A 16,778-nucleotide genomic window follows, 5' to 3' on the forward strand; every position below is an offset into this window, starting at 1 on the left:
TAAGTGGCTTTACCAATGACTAATTCGCAGAATGTGACTACGGGCTACGGGTTTGATCAGAACTGATCTGGTGGCATTGAACGGGGCTATTGTACAGAGCATGAACCACACTGTTGCAGTAGGGGATCTTGCCTTGAATTTTCAACTTGGCTGGAGCACAGTACTCTGCCTTCAGGTTTCCCCATCAACCACCGAGTGTGGGGTGCTGTACACGTAACCACAAGCAATAGAAGGATGTCTAATTAAAGGAACGTCGAGCAGGGATCACAGAGGCATGAGTTTTGCATTGTTTTTCAAGCATGAACAATAGAAGTGAAAGCAGAGAAGGAGACATTGTTTGCCTCAGGTCTCTGTAATATGTCGACTCTTCCCTGGAGCTGATGCTGGATGAACTGGAGGCCGGAACAGCTATGTTGTCTCATGCTGACAGCAGGAAAAAGGCCAACCACACAAAACAAGCTGGAGATCACTATGTAGATGGAGTGTGGTCTTTAGAACATGGAACAAGGCCTCAAGTGATTTTGTACCTCACAAGGGAACAAAAGGTAAGCGATGACCCACTTTCAAGTGCCGTACCCCATACTCTAATTACCTCAGCATTCTCCTGCACAGCTATGTTCCTTGGATCATCACATCTTGCCAGTCCAATTATTTCCCACTTTCAGGAGCACATCATCATTTCAAAAGTCACATTTGTCCATATCTGAATGTCATCTCACATCCTCCACAGACGTGTTCATTCCATTCTCCTCACATATCACACTTTTCACACTTAACTCATTGCTTTCTCTTGCCTTTAGAGAAGATATCCCACAACTCCAGGGAGAGATCGAGGATCATGCATGGCCCTGCTATCATAGTAACCCACAAGAAAGCAGCCATAGGGCATGACTGAGCGGGAGAGTCTATTTGCTCATGTTAGCATCTGCACAACTTTGATCCCAAGCGTTTTCCCTGTATCATTCTAAATGATAGATTTCACTTCCCAAAGGATCTTCCTGGGTGAGTTGCAGTTGGAGGAAGCTGAGAAGTCCTCAAATGAAGTTGTGCACTTTGTGGGAGCATTGATACAGCACTTAGTCACATCCTCCTCTGGCACAGAAACCCTCATCACAATGGGACCACCAAAAGGGCTAAGTGACTGCCAACTTCTGATTTACTCGTGGGGGATGTACAAGTGGGCACTGACACCGGCAGACAGGGGCATCATCGGAGAGTCCCTGTTTTGTTGGGGGTACGGTGATGTGGATGCACTGCCTATCTGGAGAAGTATGCTGAGCTCCTAAGATTGTCACAGAGGAGTAATGGGAAACCTGTATGGGTCTGTTCGCATTCCTAAGACACACTGTGCATTCTTTGAGTAAGAATGGAAAGGTCTGTCAATTGTATGAGTGTCATGACGTCTGAGGCACTCCTCCTTCGACCTTGATAGAAACTGTGGCTATTTCCACAGAGTCAAATACGGCAGCAACTGAGCACCCAGCTTCAGGAACGACCTGCCCACTATGTCTGCCAATGGTGTTTCAGTGGTTAGCACTGCTGCCTCACAGTATCAGGGACCCAGGTTCGATCCCAGCCTCGGGCCTATGTTGCGTTTGCTCATTTTCCTGATGGCTTCACGGGTTTCCTCTGGAAATATGCAGTTTTGGGTGAATTGGCCAGGCTAAATTTCCCTGGTGTTCCATTAGATTAGGTGGATTAGTCATGAGAAATGCAGGGTTATGGAGAATAAGGTTAGAAGGGCATGGATCTAGGTGGGATGCGCTTTAGAGGCTTGGTGTGAGCTGAATGGCCTACTTCCACATTGTAGGGACTCTACGTAAAGAGAATGAAGGAAAACCTTGCCTTTCCTTTCAAGGTCTCAAATGAAGTACTGCAAAGACCACCTCAGACTCTGGCTAGCAGGTAGATGGACAAAGCGCACTTAGGCATGGTAACTCTCTCAAGGTGCTCCATCGGTCTCACCAACCCAACATCCTAAGGTAGAGATTCACATGCTGCTTTCTGACCCACTGACTGAGTCTATCACTTGTTACAATTGTAGTGAAAATGAATGATCAATACTCAACTTTTATCATTTGACTTGAAAACCTGAAACTTTTAAGGACCAAAAGTGGTTTTGAGGAGGACACAGGCTACCTGTAATGGCTGCTGGGATTACCATGATACTCCCAAACAATCCAATTCAAATATACAAAATGGATTAATTAGAATTATAGTTTATCGCAAAGGGGCACTGAATCTCAGCAACGTTTTGAGAAAATCACATCTCTTATTTGATTTACATTTGGATGATGAATTCACATGTTGGTGATGGAAGTTTACCTCTGAAGTACTCAGTTTGAAAAAGTCAATGGTGGAATTTTCCCATGGCCAAACAGTCATTATTGCAGTGTAGATGGGAATTTTGCATGGAAACTGTGCAAAATCTCCACCACAGCAGACTCCAAAGGAATCGCTTGGGAAATTGAAGATTGCTTTGGGCAATTCGTCAACAGGTGGAATCATCCAAAATCTCCATTTAAAGTGGAGACTTCAGAAATGTTCCAATGAAACAAAGGAGACTCATTGCCCAGGAAACAAGGTTACTATTAAATGCATAGGTTAATTTATGAGTAACTACTTTAAAAGAACCCATGCTTTTCTCAAACATCCTCAGCTACACCTTCCCACACTCCTGACACACCCTCCAGACCCTTTCCACTTCTTCGCTTCCCTGCAGTCCACCTCACTGTGGACTCAACCCAACACAGCTCAAAGGCTTTCTGCTTTTACACACAGCCCATTTTCAGCCACTACCAGTTCCCATTATTAGCTATTCATTCCTCAGTCCAATGGACTTTTTAAAACCATTGTTACCTTGTGGTAATTACATGACAAAGTTCACCACTGATCATCAGGTTGTATGCATTGTTGAGCCAATCACCATGATCAACAGATGTTTGGGGCAAAATGCTGCCACTCATGTTCTTTTCTATTGTTTTCAATAAACCTAAGACAAGTAGTGAAAACACTAAACCAGCTTATTATCTCAATGCAACAGATTGGGGAAGGGGGAGGTGCAACAAAGCCTAGTGTCCTTTTCCACTGAAAGCCAGCATGCAGTCAAGAAAGCAAATGGTATGTTGCACTTCACAGTAAGAGGTTTCGAGTGGCGGAGCAAGGATTTCTGGCTGCTATTATGCAGGGCTTTGGTGGACCACACTTGGAGTATTTGTGTGCGGTTCTTCAGGTTTTTTTCTGAGGAAGAATGTTCTGGTTGTTTGGGGAGTCCAACAAAGGGTTATTGGACTGATTGCTGGGATGGCAGGATTGACATGTGGAGAGAAAAATGAATCCTTTGACAGGATTAACCAGGGTAAACACAGGAAAGGTGTTCCTGATGATCAGTGGTCCTAGTCTAAGGATAAGAGCTAAGCCATTTAGGATTGAGATGAGGAAAATTTCTTCACCCAGAGATTGGTAAGCCTGTGGAATTCTGTGTCATAGATAGTGTTTAAGGCCAAAACATTAAGTGTTTTCAAGAAGGAGTAAGATCAAGCGCTTAGGGCTAAAGCAATTAAAGGGTATGACGAGAAAGGGGGGAAACAGGGCGTTGAGTTTGATGCTCAGCCATAACCATATTGCATGGTGCAGCAGGCTGAAAGGGCTGAATGGCCTGCTCCTGTTCCTATTTTCTATATTTCTGGGACACTGGTTGCCATGGTGTAATGGCGAGCGGGCTGGTTTCTGAACCCTGTGATCCGAGTTCAAATCTAGGTGTAGCCTTCTTCACCTACAAGGTGGCTCAGTGGTTTGCACTGCTGCCTCACAGCACCAGGGACCTGGGTTCGATTCCACCCTCAGGCGCCTGTCTGCATGGAGTTTGCACATTCTCCCCGTGTCTGCGTGGGTTTCCTCCGGGTGCTCCAGATTCCTCCCACGGTCCAAAGATGCGCAGGCGAGGGGGAATGGTCATGCTAAATTGCCCATAGTGTTCAGGGATGTGTAGATTAGGCGGGTTACAAGGGGATGGGTCTGGGTGGGATGCTCAGAGAGTCAGTGTGGACTTGCGAGGCCGAAGGGCCTGTTTCCACACAGTAGGGATTCTATGACTGTAACAAAAACTAAGATCCATCAACAGAAACTTACTGAGCTACAACAAAAACTTTTCAAAATTAGGATAAAAATCCCTTTCTACTCTTTTAAAGAAGAAATAAATCAAGTTAAGCAGCCTCTGATGGGGGCATATTCTGTTATTTGAACTGGATCTAGAAAAGTTTATTTGGTTAGTGATAGTCGTGAACCACAAATGAGTTTTAACAAGAGGCGGCACCAATCTTAAATAATGTAGTTTGTTGCATGATGGTGATATATGCAAGTTAAACAGTCCTGGCTATAATGCCAAACTGGTCAAACAGAAGAAAATAACGAGACATCTAACTCCCTCGAGATTCATGTTGGACTCCTCTTTTCCCCACCAAAGACCATATGGCATCATTAGATTGAGTGGGATTCAATGCAATCTCCCACATTAACCCTTTCAGAGCCATTACCTTATCCAATATTGCGCACCTTCTCAAAAAAGCTCTACTGTTCCAATGTGCCGAGGGTTCCAATTTGTTAAACATCTTACAAAAACTAAATACCTCACAACCTGAACATCAAAGCAGCTAAAATGCAGCCAAACATCAAAGAATTTGACAACACAAGGATTTTGTGTCTCCAAGTATACTGTGAGATGATAAATGACTGGATGAGTAATATTGCTTCTCTTTGATGCAGCATCACGAAAATAGTGTGAAGGAATTACGGGTAAATACAACTCGAGTAGAACTATAGAACTGCTATTGCACTGTTATAGGATCTTACAGAATTAGGTCCTTCATCCCCAGTCACTCTTGAAAGATCTTAAAGTGCTGCGGACCTACATAATAACCTAGAAAATGACCGCATAATCCAGGAGGCAGCAGAGAAATCCTGCCTTTCAGCATTAATGCTGTTTATTAGCTTAAATGAATCTGACACAAAACATATCAATTGTTGACTTTGTTGTAAATTGTGAAGAATGTAAAAGTGTCTGTCAGTGCTGTTGAATATCCTTCATCACCAACACAACTTCTCCTCCGCTTTTGAAGTCATATTTCTGAAATATATTAAATTTATATGGGGATGCACCTTTCATTGCCTGATCTTTATTCATGAACTTCTCGGGCCAAAGGCAAAATGGGGAGAAAGGATCAAAGCGGCGGGGAGGGGCTTCAAATTGTCACCTTTCCAACTTTATAAGTAATTGCAGAATTTCAGCTCTGAAAATTTAACACACTTATCTGACATCCCTGCTCCTGCACTGGTTTACTCTGACATTAACACATTTGAAATAAAATAGCAAGGCAATTTTTCACTTGCAATTACTGCCCTTTAGTCTCAATGAGAAAAGAGAATTTTATGGAAGTTTTAAAAAAATCATGTGTAAATTCACAATCAAAAGACTGCACATTATGTAACAAATTTAGAGAACATTACCTCTCTAATGCGAACTGGCTGCTTTATGATTACTACAAAGGACATTGTGAGTTAGAAATTAAGTAGGCCAGGTATGTTTTTAAAAAATATTCAGTAAGGACTCCAATTATATTCACACATTCCTAATCCACATAGACTGAACTCTTAGAACTCTAAGGTAAGAATATAGATAGCTAGCCTTGGCAGAAGGTAAGGCAAATTTAAAGCTTTTAATTAAGTTCCTACTAAATTGTTTGCAGTATTCAACAAGTTTTTCCAACAGACTGAGAATTAATATGTTCCCTTTTTCATTATAAATCACTTCTAATTTTGTCTGAAGGCATTGTGTCTGGCATTCACTCTGTGGCCTGATTTGGGCTCACCTTCTCTTCAATCTCAGCTGCTGTCCTCTTAGTGGTCTCCAGATTTTCTACCAAGGCTGTGTCTCCGAGGAAGTTTCCAGAAGCAGAGGAGAGGCGGGAAAGCAAGTTGTCCTCCAAGGTTTTCAAGGTGATTTTGAAGCCATTCTGCTGCTTTGTGAGGTTGGACTGCAAAGGGAAATACCACAGAGATTTCAATAATATTTTAAGAACATCACCTGCAACACAAGAGCAAAAGTTACAAGGAGACAAGCCTTTTATGAAAGCCTCAGTCAATTAAAATTACAAATGACGGCAAAAATGAGGTTACTGTCTGCTCTACAGAATGTGCGTTTGGTGATTTCATTCTAACATCACTCCTGTGACCTAATTAGAACATCAGAGCAATTACAAACTGCAGATTCTTTTTTATCACTTTGCTAATTAAAATGGGGTTAATAATATATTGCTCAAATCTTCAATGGAATGGGACAATACTTTGGGGAGGAAAAGACTACACGAGCTACATCTGTTCCAAGACTGAATGAAGTACAAGTGACAAGCCACCACAGAATATGGGAATGATTAACTTCTCAAGTAAGGAGATACGAGGGGAGTTCTACTTGGATCTATGTCACTGACACAAGTTGTTACATCCAACCAGACCGTGTTGCATTTTATTCTGTAGGGGAACTTGCTCCACTTCACATGCTTCTTTTTCACACTGCCTCCTTCCCCTCCACAAATAAAGCATCTTCTTAATGAACCATTCTTAAGCATTTCCCCCAGTGATCATGGCACTGGAAGACAGCAGCTCTCTGTGCAAAGAAATTATTGCAAATCTTTACTTCATCTGTTTGTGGCTTTCTTTCAGTATGATTCCCTTTTTGTTGTGCCACATGGAAACAGTTTCCCTACAATTTCCCTGTCAAGCCCTTTATAATTTTTTAAAGGGCTCATCACGGTATTCCCTTTTCTTTAGAGAAAGCGACAGGGGGACTAAATTCTACTCTCAACGCTGCTGGATTTGAAGATTGGAGGGAACACGCAAAATCTACTGGGTGCATACTGCCACTCACCACCTGACCTATGCCCTCTGCCAATATTCACAGAATGGAGCAGGCATATGAGGCCCACAAGTGAGGCATTTAATAAATGAATTCCCATTTTGTACTGCCTCATCCCACTGTCATGTGGAAAGCCAGTCAAACTTGCTGAAGACTGGGTCCAGGGGGCAATCCTTTCTCAATGTCATAGTCCACTTTCCCATGCCGGCTCAGCAATCCAGGCCCGAGGCCCCTTGCTCTGGCTTGCCAGCCTTGCCACAGTGAGACTCCTTTGGGTATGAGCACCTCTTTATCAGGGGTCTTTGTAGATCCAGCAGTGGCCACCACTCCCAGCAGAGCTGCTGGCAATGGAGAGCAGACACGCCGCTGTCCCCAGATACAGCACTTCCAGCTACTTCTCGCGTGGATCCCAGCATTAAATTTGTGAATGGGATTGGGCTCTTTCCTCACGATTGGGTAACTGACAGGAGGTGGATTACAGCACTACATTAATTCTAAACTGTGTCTCCCTCAATCTTTTCAAACAGTTTATGAATTCTCCGAATTCTGGTCACATCCTTGCAAATTTATTCTGTCCTTTCTCCTTTAAGTTAATTTAAGGAATGCACACAACACTCCAAATATGATACCACCCAGGTTTTATAAAAATGTTAACCTTAAAACTGCCTTTCAATTGTATTTTCTTACAAATGAACCCTTGTACATCACTTTCACTCTTTCGGGCCTAATCAACTGGTGTTGCCACTTTTAGAGATTTATGTTTCTGTATTCCCTGATGTTTTCTCAAGTACCTTCAAAATCTGCTGTAACCTAATTTCAGATGCATTCTCTAAAATCAGGTATTGCCCGTCATTCTGGACATTTCCCAACTGTTTGTAGATTTTAACTCTTCTAGGAATGGGGTGCTCGTGATGGCAAGTTGGTGGAGATGCTGTGATGGTCACAGTTGAGACAATCTTCCTGAAGTAACTACACAAATCATACATTAGATCTACATCTCTTCATGTTCATCACCATGTGGGATCTAAATGAAAAGGCTCAGCCAAACAATCTGAAACTAATCCTTCGTAATTGGGAAGATCTGAGATTTGATCTTTTCTGTGAAAGGAAACGCCAGACTTATCTGAATGAATGTAACGCCCAAGCACATATTCATGGTTGTTGTTAAATGTTTCTTTTTGGAGAGTTTATGAGGACAAAATGGGACAGTACCCAAAACTAGAAACAGAGATTAAGTTGATTGGCCTGTTTGTGTTCAAATATTGACTTCATGCTGCCTGCTGCTTCTAGTGGTTTTGCCAAGCAGCTTAACATAGAACACCGTTGAGTGGCTGCATGCCTCAGCAGGGGGTCATGTGAAATCATCGTTTAAAGCTTATCAAAGAAGTATGCCATTGCTTGCAACCCCAAAGGTTGCTTATAATAAAGTTTGGAATTACTGAAGGAAGATTTTGAGATGAAGAGGGTACAACATCTCAGAGAACAGACAATGAGGTTATCTGATGCAAAGTCCTCATCCCTTTGGGGGTCTATAGAGAGATGCTGCACAATAATCTGAATGAATAACACCAGCAATCAAGACTTGGAAAGAGTATGACTGGATATTTACTGAGGGTGGCAAAACTGTAGAACTCATTGGCACGGAAGGCTGTGGAGGCCAAGTCATTGAGTGCATTTTAGACGGTGATAGACAAGTTTTTGATTGGTAATGGGATCAAGGGTTATGGGGAAAAGGCAGGACAATGGGGTCGAGAAACATATCAGCCATGATCAAATGGCGCAGAAGTCTCGATTGGCTGAATGGTCCAAATCTGCTCCTATATCTTACAGTCTGATGGCCTTACAGTTCATAATACCACATCCTTTACAATAACACAGATGCAGACAAGATATTTTTGAATACATCTTCAGTTAAACTGCTTTACACGAGGGTGCTAACTAGAGTGGTGAGATTCAAAGTGGCCCAGCCTACATCAATTCTATATCTACCACTGACTAACGTCACATCACTTCCAGTGCATGTTTGCTCAAACCCCCAACGAGTTGGAGTTCAGAACAGGTTGCAATTGAAGTGAATGGGTGAAGTGTTTCCAATGAAAATAAAAGTGGCAGCATCCAAACTCCTAGCACTACAGAGCCTGGTTTCTCAGCCTTTGGATTACCATTGAAACAGTTCAGCTTTCAGATTAAAGTTCAAGCCCAGCATCACAATAGAATGTGACAGTGACAAGGTATTGTTATGAGCTAGACTAAACCCGCTCAAAATATTCAGAAGATCGTCAGACCCTAACATTTTCTTCTTTAAGAGGTAAGTACCAGTTGTTGCATTCCAGATGCAATTTGACTGGTCAAACTAACAAATTTGAAGCAAAACACACTTTATTCATACATTACAGTTAAAATACAAAAAGAAGAAAATGGAATAACAACTCTATTAGAAAACGTAACAGAATAATAAATTATTAACTACTGTCTGTGTGGGTTTCCTCCGGGTTCTCCAGTTTCCTCCCACAGTCCAAAAGATGTGCAGGCTAGGTGGGTTGACCATGCTAAATTGCCTGTAGTGTTCAGGGATGTGTAGATTAGATGGGTTACAGCAGAGTGGGTCTGGGAGTATGCTCTGAGGGTCAGTACGGATTTGCCGGGCCAAAAGGGCCTGTTTCCACACCATGGAGATTCTATGAAATGAAGATCTCTATGAAGCTCTGAAATGTCAGATTTGTGAACCTTTGCTTGAAGCTGATCAAGATTCTGAACAAGGTTCTATGGAATATTCTTGAAAAGAAAACTTCCACTACCCCCAGAAGCAAAAGATATGAAATATTGACCACAGTTTTCAAGCATGCACTTGAAAGGGTTTGGAGCTAAATTGTCATACACTGTAAGAGCAGACTTCCAAAAGAAAGTGCAAGGAAAGAGCAATTTAGATGTATCATTACCATTATAAAACAGTCCAATAATCTTACTCAATGCAGAGACAAAAACATATGCAGTGATTGGATTTTAATGGCTCACCGACCCGAGATTTTATTGTTCCATCCTTAAGCAGTTGAATAGCATTCAATCACCTTAATGGGTGTTGCACTATGCTAAGTGGCTTATCAGGATGGATAGTCTGCACATTACAACTGATTTCAGTGGGCCTGGATAGGCGTGGGGAAAGCATACATCAGTGTCCCTGCCTGTAATTAAGGTGTCTGTCACAAAAGTTGAGACTACAGGTTGCATCTTATGGTTGTGGAAGGGGTGCTTGGCCTTCTCTAAAGGGATATTGTTCAGGAGCTGGCATGACTGAAACAAACTCACCTTGTGGCCATGCCACACTGCAGGCAGGCAGGCTGGATAAATTGTCAGACAACAGGTCTTCCCCACTGTGTTGGAGAAGGTTCCAGTTTTAGGAGCTGCAGGTCAAACAGATCTTCGGGCAGCTTCATCTCTCCTGGCTCCACCAGCTGAATGGGCACTGCCACAACATCATCATGAAGCACACAACAAAAGTGTCATGGCTGCCACGATAGGAAATGCCTGGGAATTGTGGGTGGGGAGAGGGATGGACGGGTGGGTGCATTCTGGGTTGAGGGCGCAGTTGGCATTGGACGAAAGGCCAGGATGCACCAAATACATATAAAGCACACCTAGTCTGATGTGTCTTCCTATTCAAATTTACCCAGAAAATGCGCTGCCCACACAAGTCGTATTGTAGTGTAATATGCAGAACATGAGGCTTGTATATAATTGACTGAAAATGACCCATTTAAATATGGCACTGGTTGCACACTTTGCACTTTACATAGGTGTAAGCTTAAGGCTAGATGAGAAGGCGGTGAGCTATAGTCACTTGATAAATATTTTGTGCCCCTATTATAATAGGGGCATGAAAATGTCTGGTAGGGGCATGTAAAATGTCCCCTCCCCGGTCCCCCATTTCCAATGGCTTTCTTTATCCTTACTGCTTGCTTATCTGGTCTTCAGTCTCAAAAGTCCTACAGCCCAATTTGGAACCAACTGTCTGAACAGCTTCAGAAATTAAATAAACACTGTTTTTGCAGTGATTCTTTTCTGGGATGCCAGTGTAAATGTAACTTCTCCTCTTCAAGTCGCGCCTGAGGCCTATTCCTGTGGTTTTCAAGCTTGCATCACTACCTTCATTTCTCAATAAAAATCAACAGCGCTATCACTATAACTTCTTACATAAAAAGGTGTAGAGCTGGATGAACACAGCAGGCCAAACAGCATCAGAGGGGCTGGAAAGCTGACGTTTTGGGTCCGGATCCTTCTTCAGAAAGTCTCGACCCGAAACGTCAGCTTTCCTGCTCCTCTGATGCTGTTTGGCCTGCTGTGTTCATCCAGCTCTACACCTTGTTATGTCAGATTCTCCAGCATCAGCAGTTCCTATTATCACTGCAACTTCTTACTCGTGGTTTTGGTAATGAATACTTGGAAATCTCATACATGCTTATTTCGCAGCTCAGACTTGCAACTTGCACTTGCAGAAAACTCTGTATGCACCCTGACTCTAGCATTCTTCTGCCAGAATGTACACGGTTGTACAGTTTCATCCCAATTCTCAGCTCATTAGCATACCCAGACGGTAAAGCAAAGCAGCTCTTAAAAGAATAATGCAACACATACCTGCCTCAGCTCACCTGCTGCTGAAACAATGACATATATTAATATTATATTTAATCTCAGCTACTCTAACGCTGTCCTAGCCAGTCTCATATCTGCTCTTCTACATAAACTTGAATGCATTGAAACTCTGCAACGTACATCCTAACTCACACCAAACCTTATTCATTGTTATCCTTGTGTTTGCTGATGTATATTGATTGCTGGTCTGCCCCCAGTATAAAAAAAATTATTCTCCTTTTCAAGTTAACATCATATCTCTCGCTATCCTTGTAAGTTCAGCTTTACCATGATTTCTGTTCTTCTTCTCTACCTCCACTTGTGGCAAGTTGGGAATTTTTGGACTGTAACTGTTCCATCATTGGTAGTTGTGACTTCAAGTTCCAGGACGTTCACCTCTAGAATTCCCCCACTATCCCCTTGGCTTCTGTGTCTCTCTTTCACATAATCTCATTTAAGAAGCTCCTCAAAGTCTAATCATTTCATCAAGCTATTGAGCATCTGTTCCAATATGATTCTTAATGTGTCCCAGAGTACTGTGTCATATAAAGTCCTGGAAGATGTTTATGGTGGACAGCTCTAAGATAGATAGTTATACTCTTGGATCTTTGTTAAAGCATTGTTCATTTATTCTGTGTTAACTCTATACATAACAGTTCAGTACAGTTCAGGTCTATGCTGTTGCTCCTCCTCTCCAATCTTTTCATCATTATGTGACCCCAAAGTCATTGACTTTGCTTCTGATACAAATGCTGAGACATGAACTCTTTACTTTACAGGTGGTCATTTTTTGTTTCATAAATTTCCCGTGGAGCACTTGAGACATTTCCCTCTTGGAAATGAGCTGTATAACTGAGGTTTGTAGATGTTGCTGTAAAAAGGATATGGCTCATAAACAATCAGTGGCTACTTGGGCAAGACAAGTGGATAGACAGTTGTAAGCCTCCTCTAGAACAGTGTCTCTAGAAGAGCCAGATTTCTCCGAGATGTTCAAAATACTGTGAAAATAAGGACATGAGAGGGGAAAGGGAACTTCAGCTATTCAGTAAAAAAAGCTCATTGAATGATTTGACTTTAAATTAGGAGTTCTACAGCAGACAGCAGCACCATGCTATTTATTTCAGTTACTCAGTCCATGATAATCACAGATCTCAAGCTTGATCCCATTAGGCTGATGAATGGACACTCTAACTTCAAATAATGTAGGTTTTGATAATGTTGATCTTGCTTCATGCACATCCTGTGCAGCGTAACCTGCATGCCTCAAACTGTCTGAGTTTTTTTTCCTAACCCTATGATCTGTATGGTCTTGATTACTCTGATCTGCTTGTACCGCTCACACACAAAGTTTTTCCACTGTACTTTATGAAAACATGACAATACATCAATCAATTAATAATTTTTCAGTTCAGATGTGAGGTTACATCAGAAGGCCAGTGGCAGAGGACACTGATGGCACTCTGTTGACCCCAATCTCTAAACAATGCAATGTTAACTGTACCTAATTTATGTCTGCAAACTAGAATAATTAAACATTAAATTGCTGCATAAAAGTTGGAAACTGTAAACTGGGCATGCGAAAATCCTATTAGGTTGATAAAGAGAATATGTTGACTTACTATGCTAACTAATCATATTTGACTGTTAATGACAAATAATATAACAATTAAGAAGCAGGTATGTTATCACTTAATTTCGAAGCATCAAGGGTTACATTCCTGAAACTTTAGTAGCCTCATCAGAATGCTATTAAGGGAAGCACTGTGTTAATTTGCATCCCAAATTGCTTGCTATCAGCATTTCAAAAGTTACCTTTGAGAAACATGGAGGTAGGAAAGATTACTTGATGATCCAGTGTTCATTAGGGGAAAAGTGCAATTCAAATTGCCTTAAGTAATGTATTTACCTTTGACATATGATATTAAGTGGATGGATTCTCATTGATTGAAAGTCCTGAGATTTCCCCCTTTTATAGCCCTGTTTATCTTATACAGTTCATTTTACTTCTTCTCAAGAGATTGCACGGCTACACATTGGCAGTGGTTAGGAGGAGAAAGGGATAGTGTCATTGAGTAGAGGAAGTGAATAGGAAGTGTTTCATCTTGCTCTTTAGGTTCTCAGGAGTGAGTGGCAGCTTTGACAGACCAACCAATCTTCTCTTACCTGTCATTTTCAAATGAAGCAGTCATCAAAATAGTCAAAACCACATTTCAGCCTGGGTATTAGGTAAAGAATTATAGCATTTTCATCTGATTCAGACCAGTGGCATTGTGGTAGTTCTGTTATTATACTCAGCAAGCATTCAGCTCATTTTGACATTTGTCATTGCAAAATACCATCAATATTATCAACGTCACAGACTCTGCATCTGAAAAGAGAAAGGTTGTACAGCTATGGAGAAACAGCATGGAAATAGAACAACTGGACAACTTTGTAAAAGAGGTAGTGCAGACACAAGAGTCGATGGAGTTTCTTTTGCAAAATTCTGCGCCTGATAAATCAATGTCGTAATAGATGTACGTTTCCAACAATGAAATTAAGTTTGTGCTATGAAGTTCTTAGATAAACAGTGAATTTACATTAGTATACCTTCAATTCTTCCAAGTCTGGTCTCTCCATACTGACAACAGCAGCCAGAAGTTGATCTTCCAAGCCATCTCTTGTGACAGTAAAGTTAATGAGTGTGCACTGGGCTTGCATCTCAGGCTGGTAATGAGGGTTTGCCAACTTAGTATGAAGAATGAGTCGGAAGCTGGAATTATACTCACACTCCTTGTCTCCAATTTTAATATATCTGTAGGTTAAAGAAGATAGCCATTTAGTTTGACAAATATCAGCACAATCGCATTTCATATCACTGAAATAACCTGAAAGATGGACAATGTTATTTGACATGAGAGACAGCATTTTCAATTTGAGACGAGGTCCATGACTTACAAAATGCTTCGGGGTCTGAGCTTCATATTGTGCTAGTATCCAAGAAGAAACATGATGGTAAGATTGTAAGGGTTCAAATGACATTTAAAACATTACACTCCTGAAAATGACCAAAGTTCTTTCGATAATGTTTTTTCAAATCCACAACCACTACCATCTAGAAGGAAAAGGGTCACAGATAGATGGCAACATCAGAAGTTGCAAGTTCACAGCCCACTTGCCACACTGACTTGGAGATCTATCACTGTCCCTTCGGGAACTTTCTCCCCGACAATCTTGCATGGCTACTAAAAGCGAGTGGTCCAAGGGGTGTTACACAGAGGGTGGTTTATTTGTGGAATAGGTTGCCAGAGGACTGTGGTGGAGACTGACACAATTATAACAGTTAAAAGACATTTGGTCAGGTACATGAATAGGAAAGGTTTAGAGGAATATTGGCCAAACATAGGCAAATGGGACTAGTTTAGTTTGGGGAATCCTGATCTACATGGACGAGTTGGACCAAAAGGTCTGTTTCCCTGCTGTACGACTCTATGGCCCTTTGGCACATTCACAGCTAGGAACATCCTGGAATGTTTCCATGGGACAAGGCCACTTCAAAAGGCAAGTGGCACCCTTGTTTGGGTTTACCATTCACTGAGGAGATTGATACGAGGAATTCAGAGAGCCAGCAGTGGTGTCAGGCAAGCATTCGAGGGCAGCTCCAAAGTTCTCAAATGCCTCTCTTGAAACTTTAACTGAAGCAGTGGTGGAGAGCTGATGGAAGAAATCAGTCCAGAGATTAAAAACAAGACCTGAGCAGAGTTGGTGATGGAAGTCTGAACAGTATCAAAAAATATTTCCTGTAATTTAAGGTCTGAAAGTTGAGAAGCAAGCAACACTAAGTGACAGGTCACTGACTTTGAGAGAGTGAGTAGACTGAATATCCAGAGTTTTGTGTACCTTGTTACTGCAGGTGGCTGGTTCCATCACTGAGGCACGAGTCACCCACGAGTCATATGGGTTGTAAGTGAGGAGGAGACATCATCGAGGAACTCAACAACTCATGCTAACATCATGCTGGGAAGAATAAGGGTGGACAACTGACTCATAAAATCATTGTCTCCTCATTCTTCAGAAAAGGTCTGACAAACAGTCATGGGATGTCTTGTACGGAGAACGGAGGTTGATGATGTGGATGTGCACAATCCTGACACACGTGTAGGAGACAGCACTGGATATTGCGAAGGAGCCACTGTGATTGGATTGGGGAGATGAGCATATAAAGTTGCCAGCAACGTCATATTTTTCAATAAAGAATGAGAGGGAAACTCCTGCCAATTATTTGCTGCATCTTTCTAATGCCGGAGATCTATGGGTAGTATAAAGTGGCCAACATCTTCAATAGATGTGCAGCACTTCTGACAGAAGACAGCCGTGCAGGTCTTATACGCAGTGAGACTCAAAACATTGAGTGCTGTGTGGCTGATGGTGCAGAGATTGTGGAGATCAATCACGTTAAACAAAAAACTTGAAATTCCTAGAAAATCTGTGATCTCATAACAAGATTTCAGATTTTAAGGTTTTTATTGCAACAAACAACTAAAATTGATGGTAACTGAGTTTCACTTAGTTGTCAATGAATACAATAAACTGCAGATATGATAACTCTCACCAAAGTATTAACAGAACCAGTTCATCCCCACTGCATTAATATACTTCACAGCACACCCTTCAAAGGATTTCAACATTGATAGGAAATGACAGTTACAACAAGAGACATTCTGGCTAGCTCATATTGCATAAATCGCCTGACCACTCAAGGCAATAGAGTGACTTTTTCAACATGTCAATAGACTGTTCATTGCAAGCTCATGTTATTAGATGGCCCTCCTGGAGCGTGTCTCGTACTCATGTCTGGAAGATGCGCAAGTGCCAGGAGTCACTTCTTCAAACGATAACCTTTAATGCACCTCCCTCCCTCCTTCATCCAAGTATACATGGGGTTTGGATATTGATGGATTGATTGATTTATTATGTGTACCAAAATACAGTGAAAAGCTTTATTTACGAATGGTCCGGGCAGATAGCAGCAAGCAAAGGATGTACAGATGAAAAAGACTTAGAGGGATACAGGTCACATTATTTGAGGCTAAAGTCCATTCAACAGTCTGATAACGGCGAGAAAGCAGCTGTTCCTAAACCTGTTTGTGCATGTGTCCAGGTTTCTGTATCTTCTGCCTGATGGAAGAGGTTGTAAGAGATCATTACCAGGGTGTGATGGGTCTTTGATGATGTTGACTGCCTTTCTGCAGCAGTGAAC

General features: G+C 41.8%; 1 protein-coding gene and 1 long non-coding RNA gene across 4 annotated transcripts in view; one reads left to right on the forward strand and one right to left on the reverse strand.

Annotated features, from left to right (window-relative positions):
- The window catches only part of LOC125463674 (dynein axonemal heavy chain 9-like), a 453,254-nt gene that overhangs the window by 124,333 nt on the left and 312,143 nt on the right, over positions 1-16,778 (reverse strand). For all 3 annotated transcript variants that reach the window (XM_059653804.1, XM_059653803.1, XM_059653805.1), the window contains 2 exons: positions 14,129-14,333; positions 5,868-6,032 (listed from right to left, as the gene is read on the reverse strand). In XM_059653804.1, coding sequence (XP_059509787.1) covers positions 5,868-6,032; positions 14,129-14,333 — 370 coding nt within the window. The remainder of the gene's footprint in view (positions 1-5,867; positions 6,033-14,128; positions 14,334-16,778) is intronic.
- Positions 1-16,778, forward strand: part of LOC132210876 (uncharacterized) — a 35,490-nt gene that overhangs the window by 6,828 nt on the left and 11,884 nt on the right. The gene's annotated exons all lie outside the window — the stretch shown is intronic.

This window comes from Stegostoma tigrinum, chromosome 22 (genome assembly GCF_030684315.1).
Source record: "Stegostoma tigrinum isolate sSteTig4 chromosome 22, sSteTig4.hap1, whole genome shotgun sequence".
Taxonomy (NCBI): domain Eukaryota; kingdom Metazoa; phylum Chordata; class Chondrichthyes; order Orectolobiformes; family Stegostomatidae; genus Stegostoma; species Stegostoma tigrinum.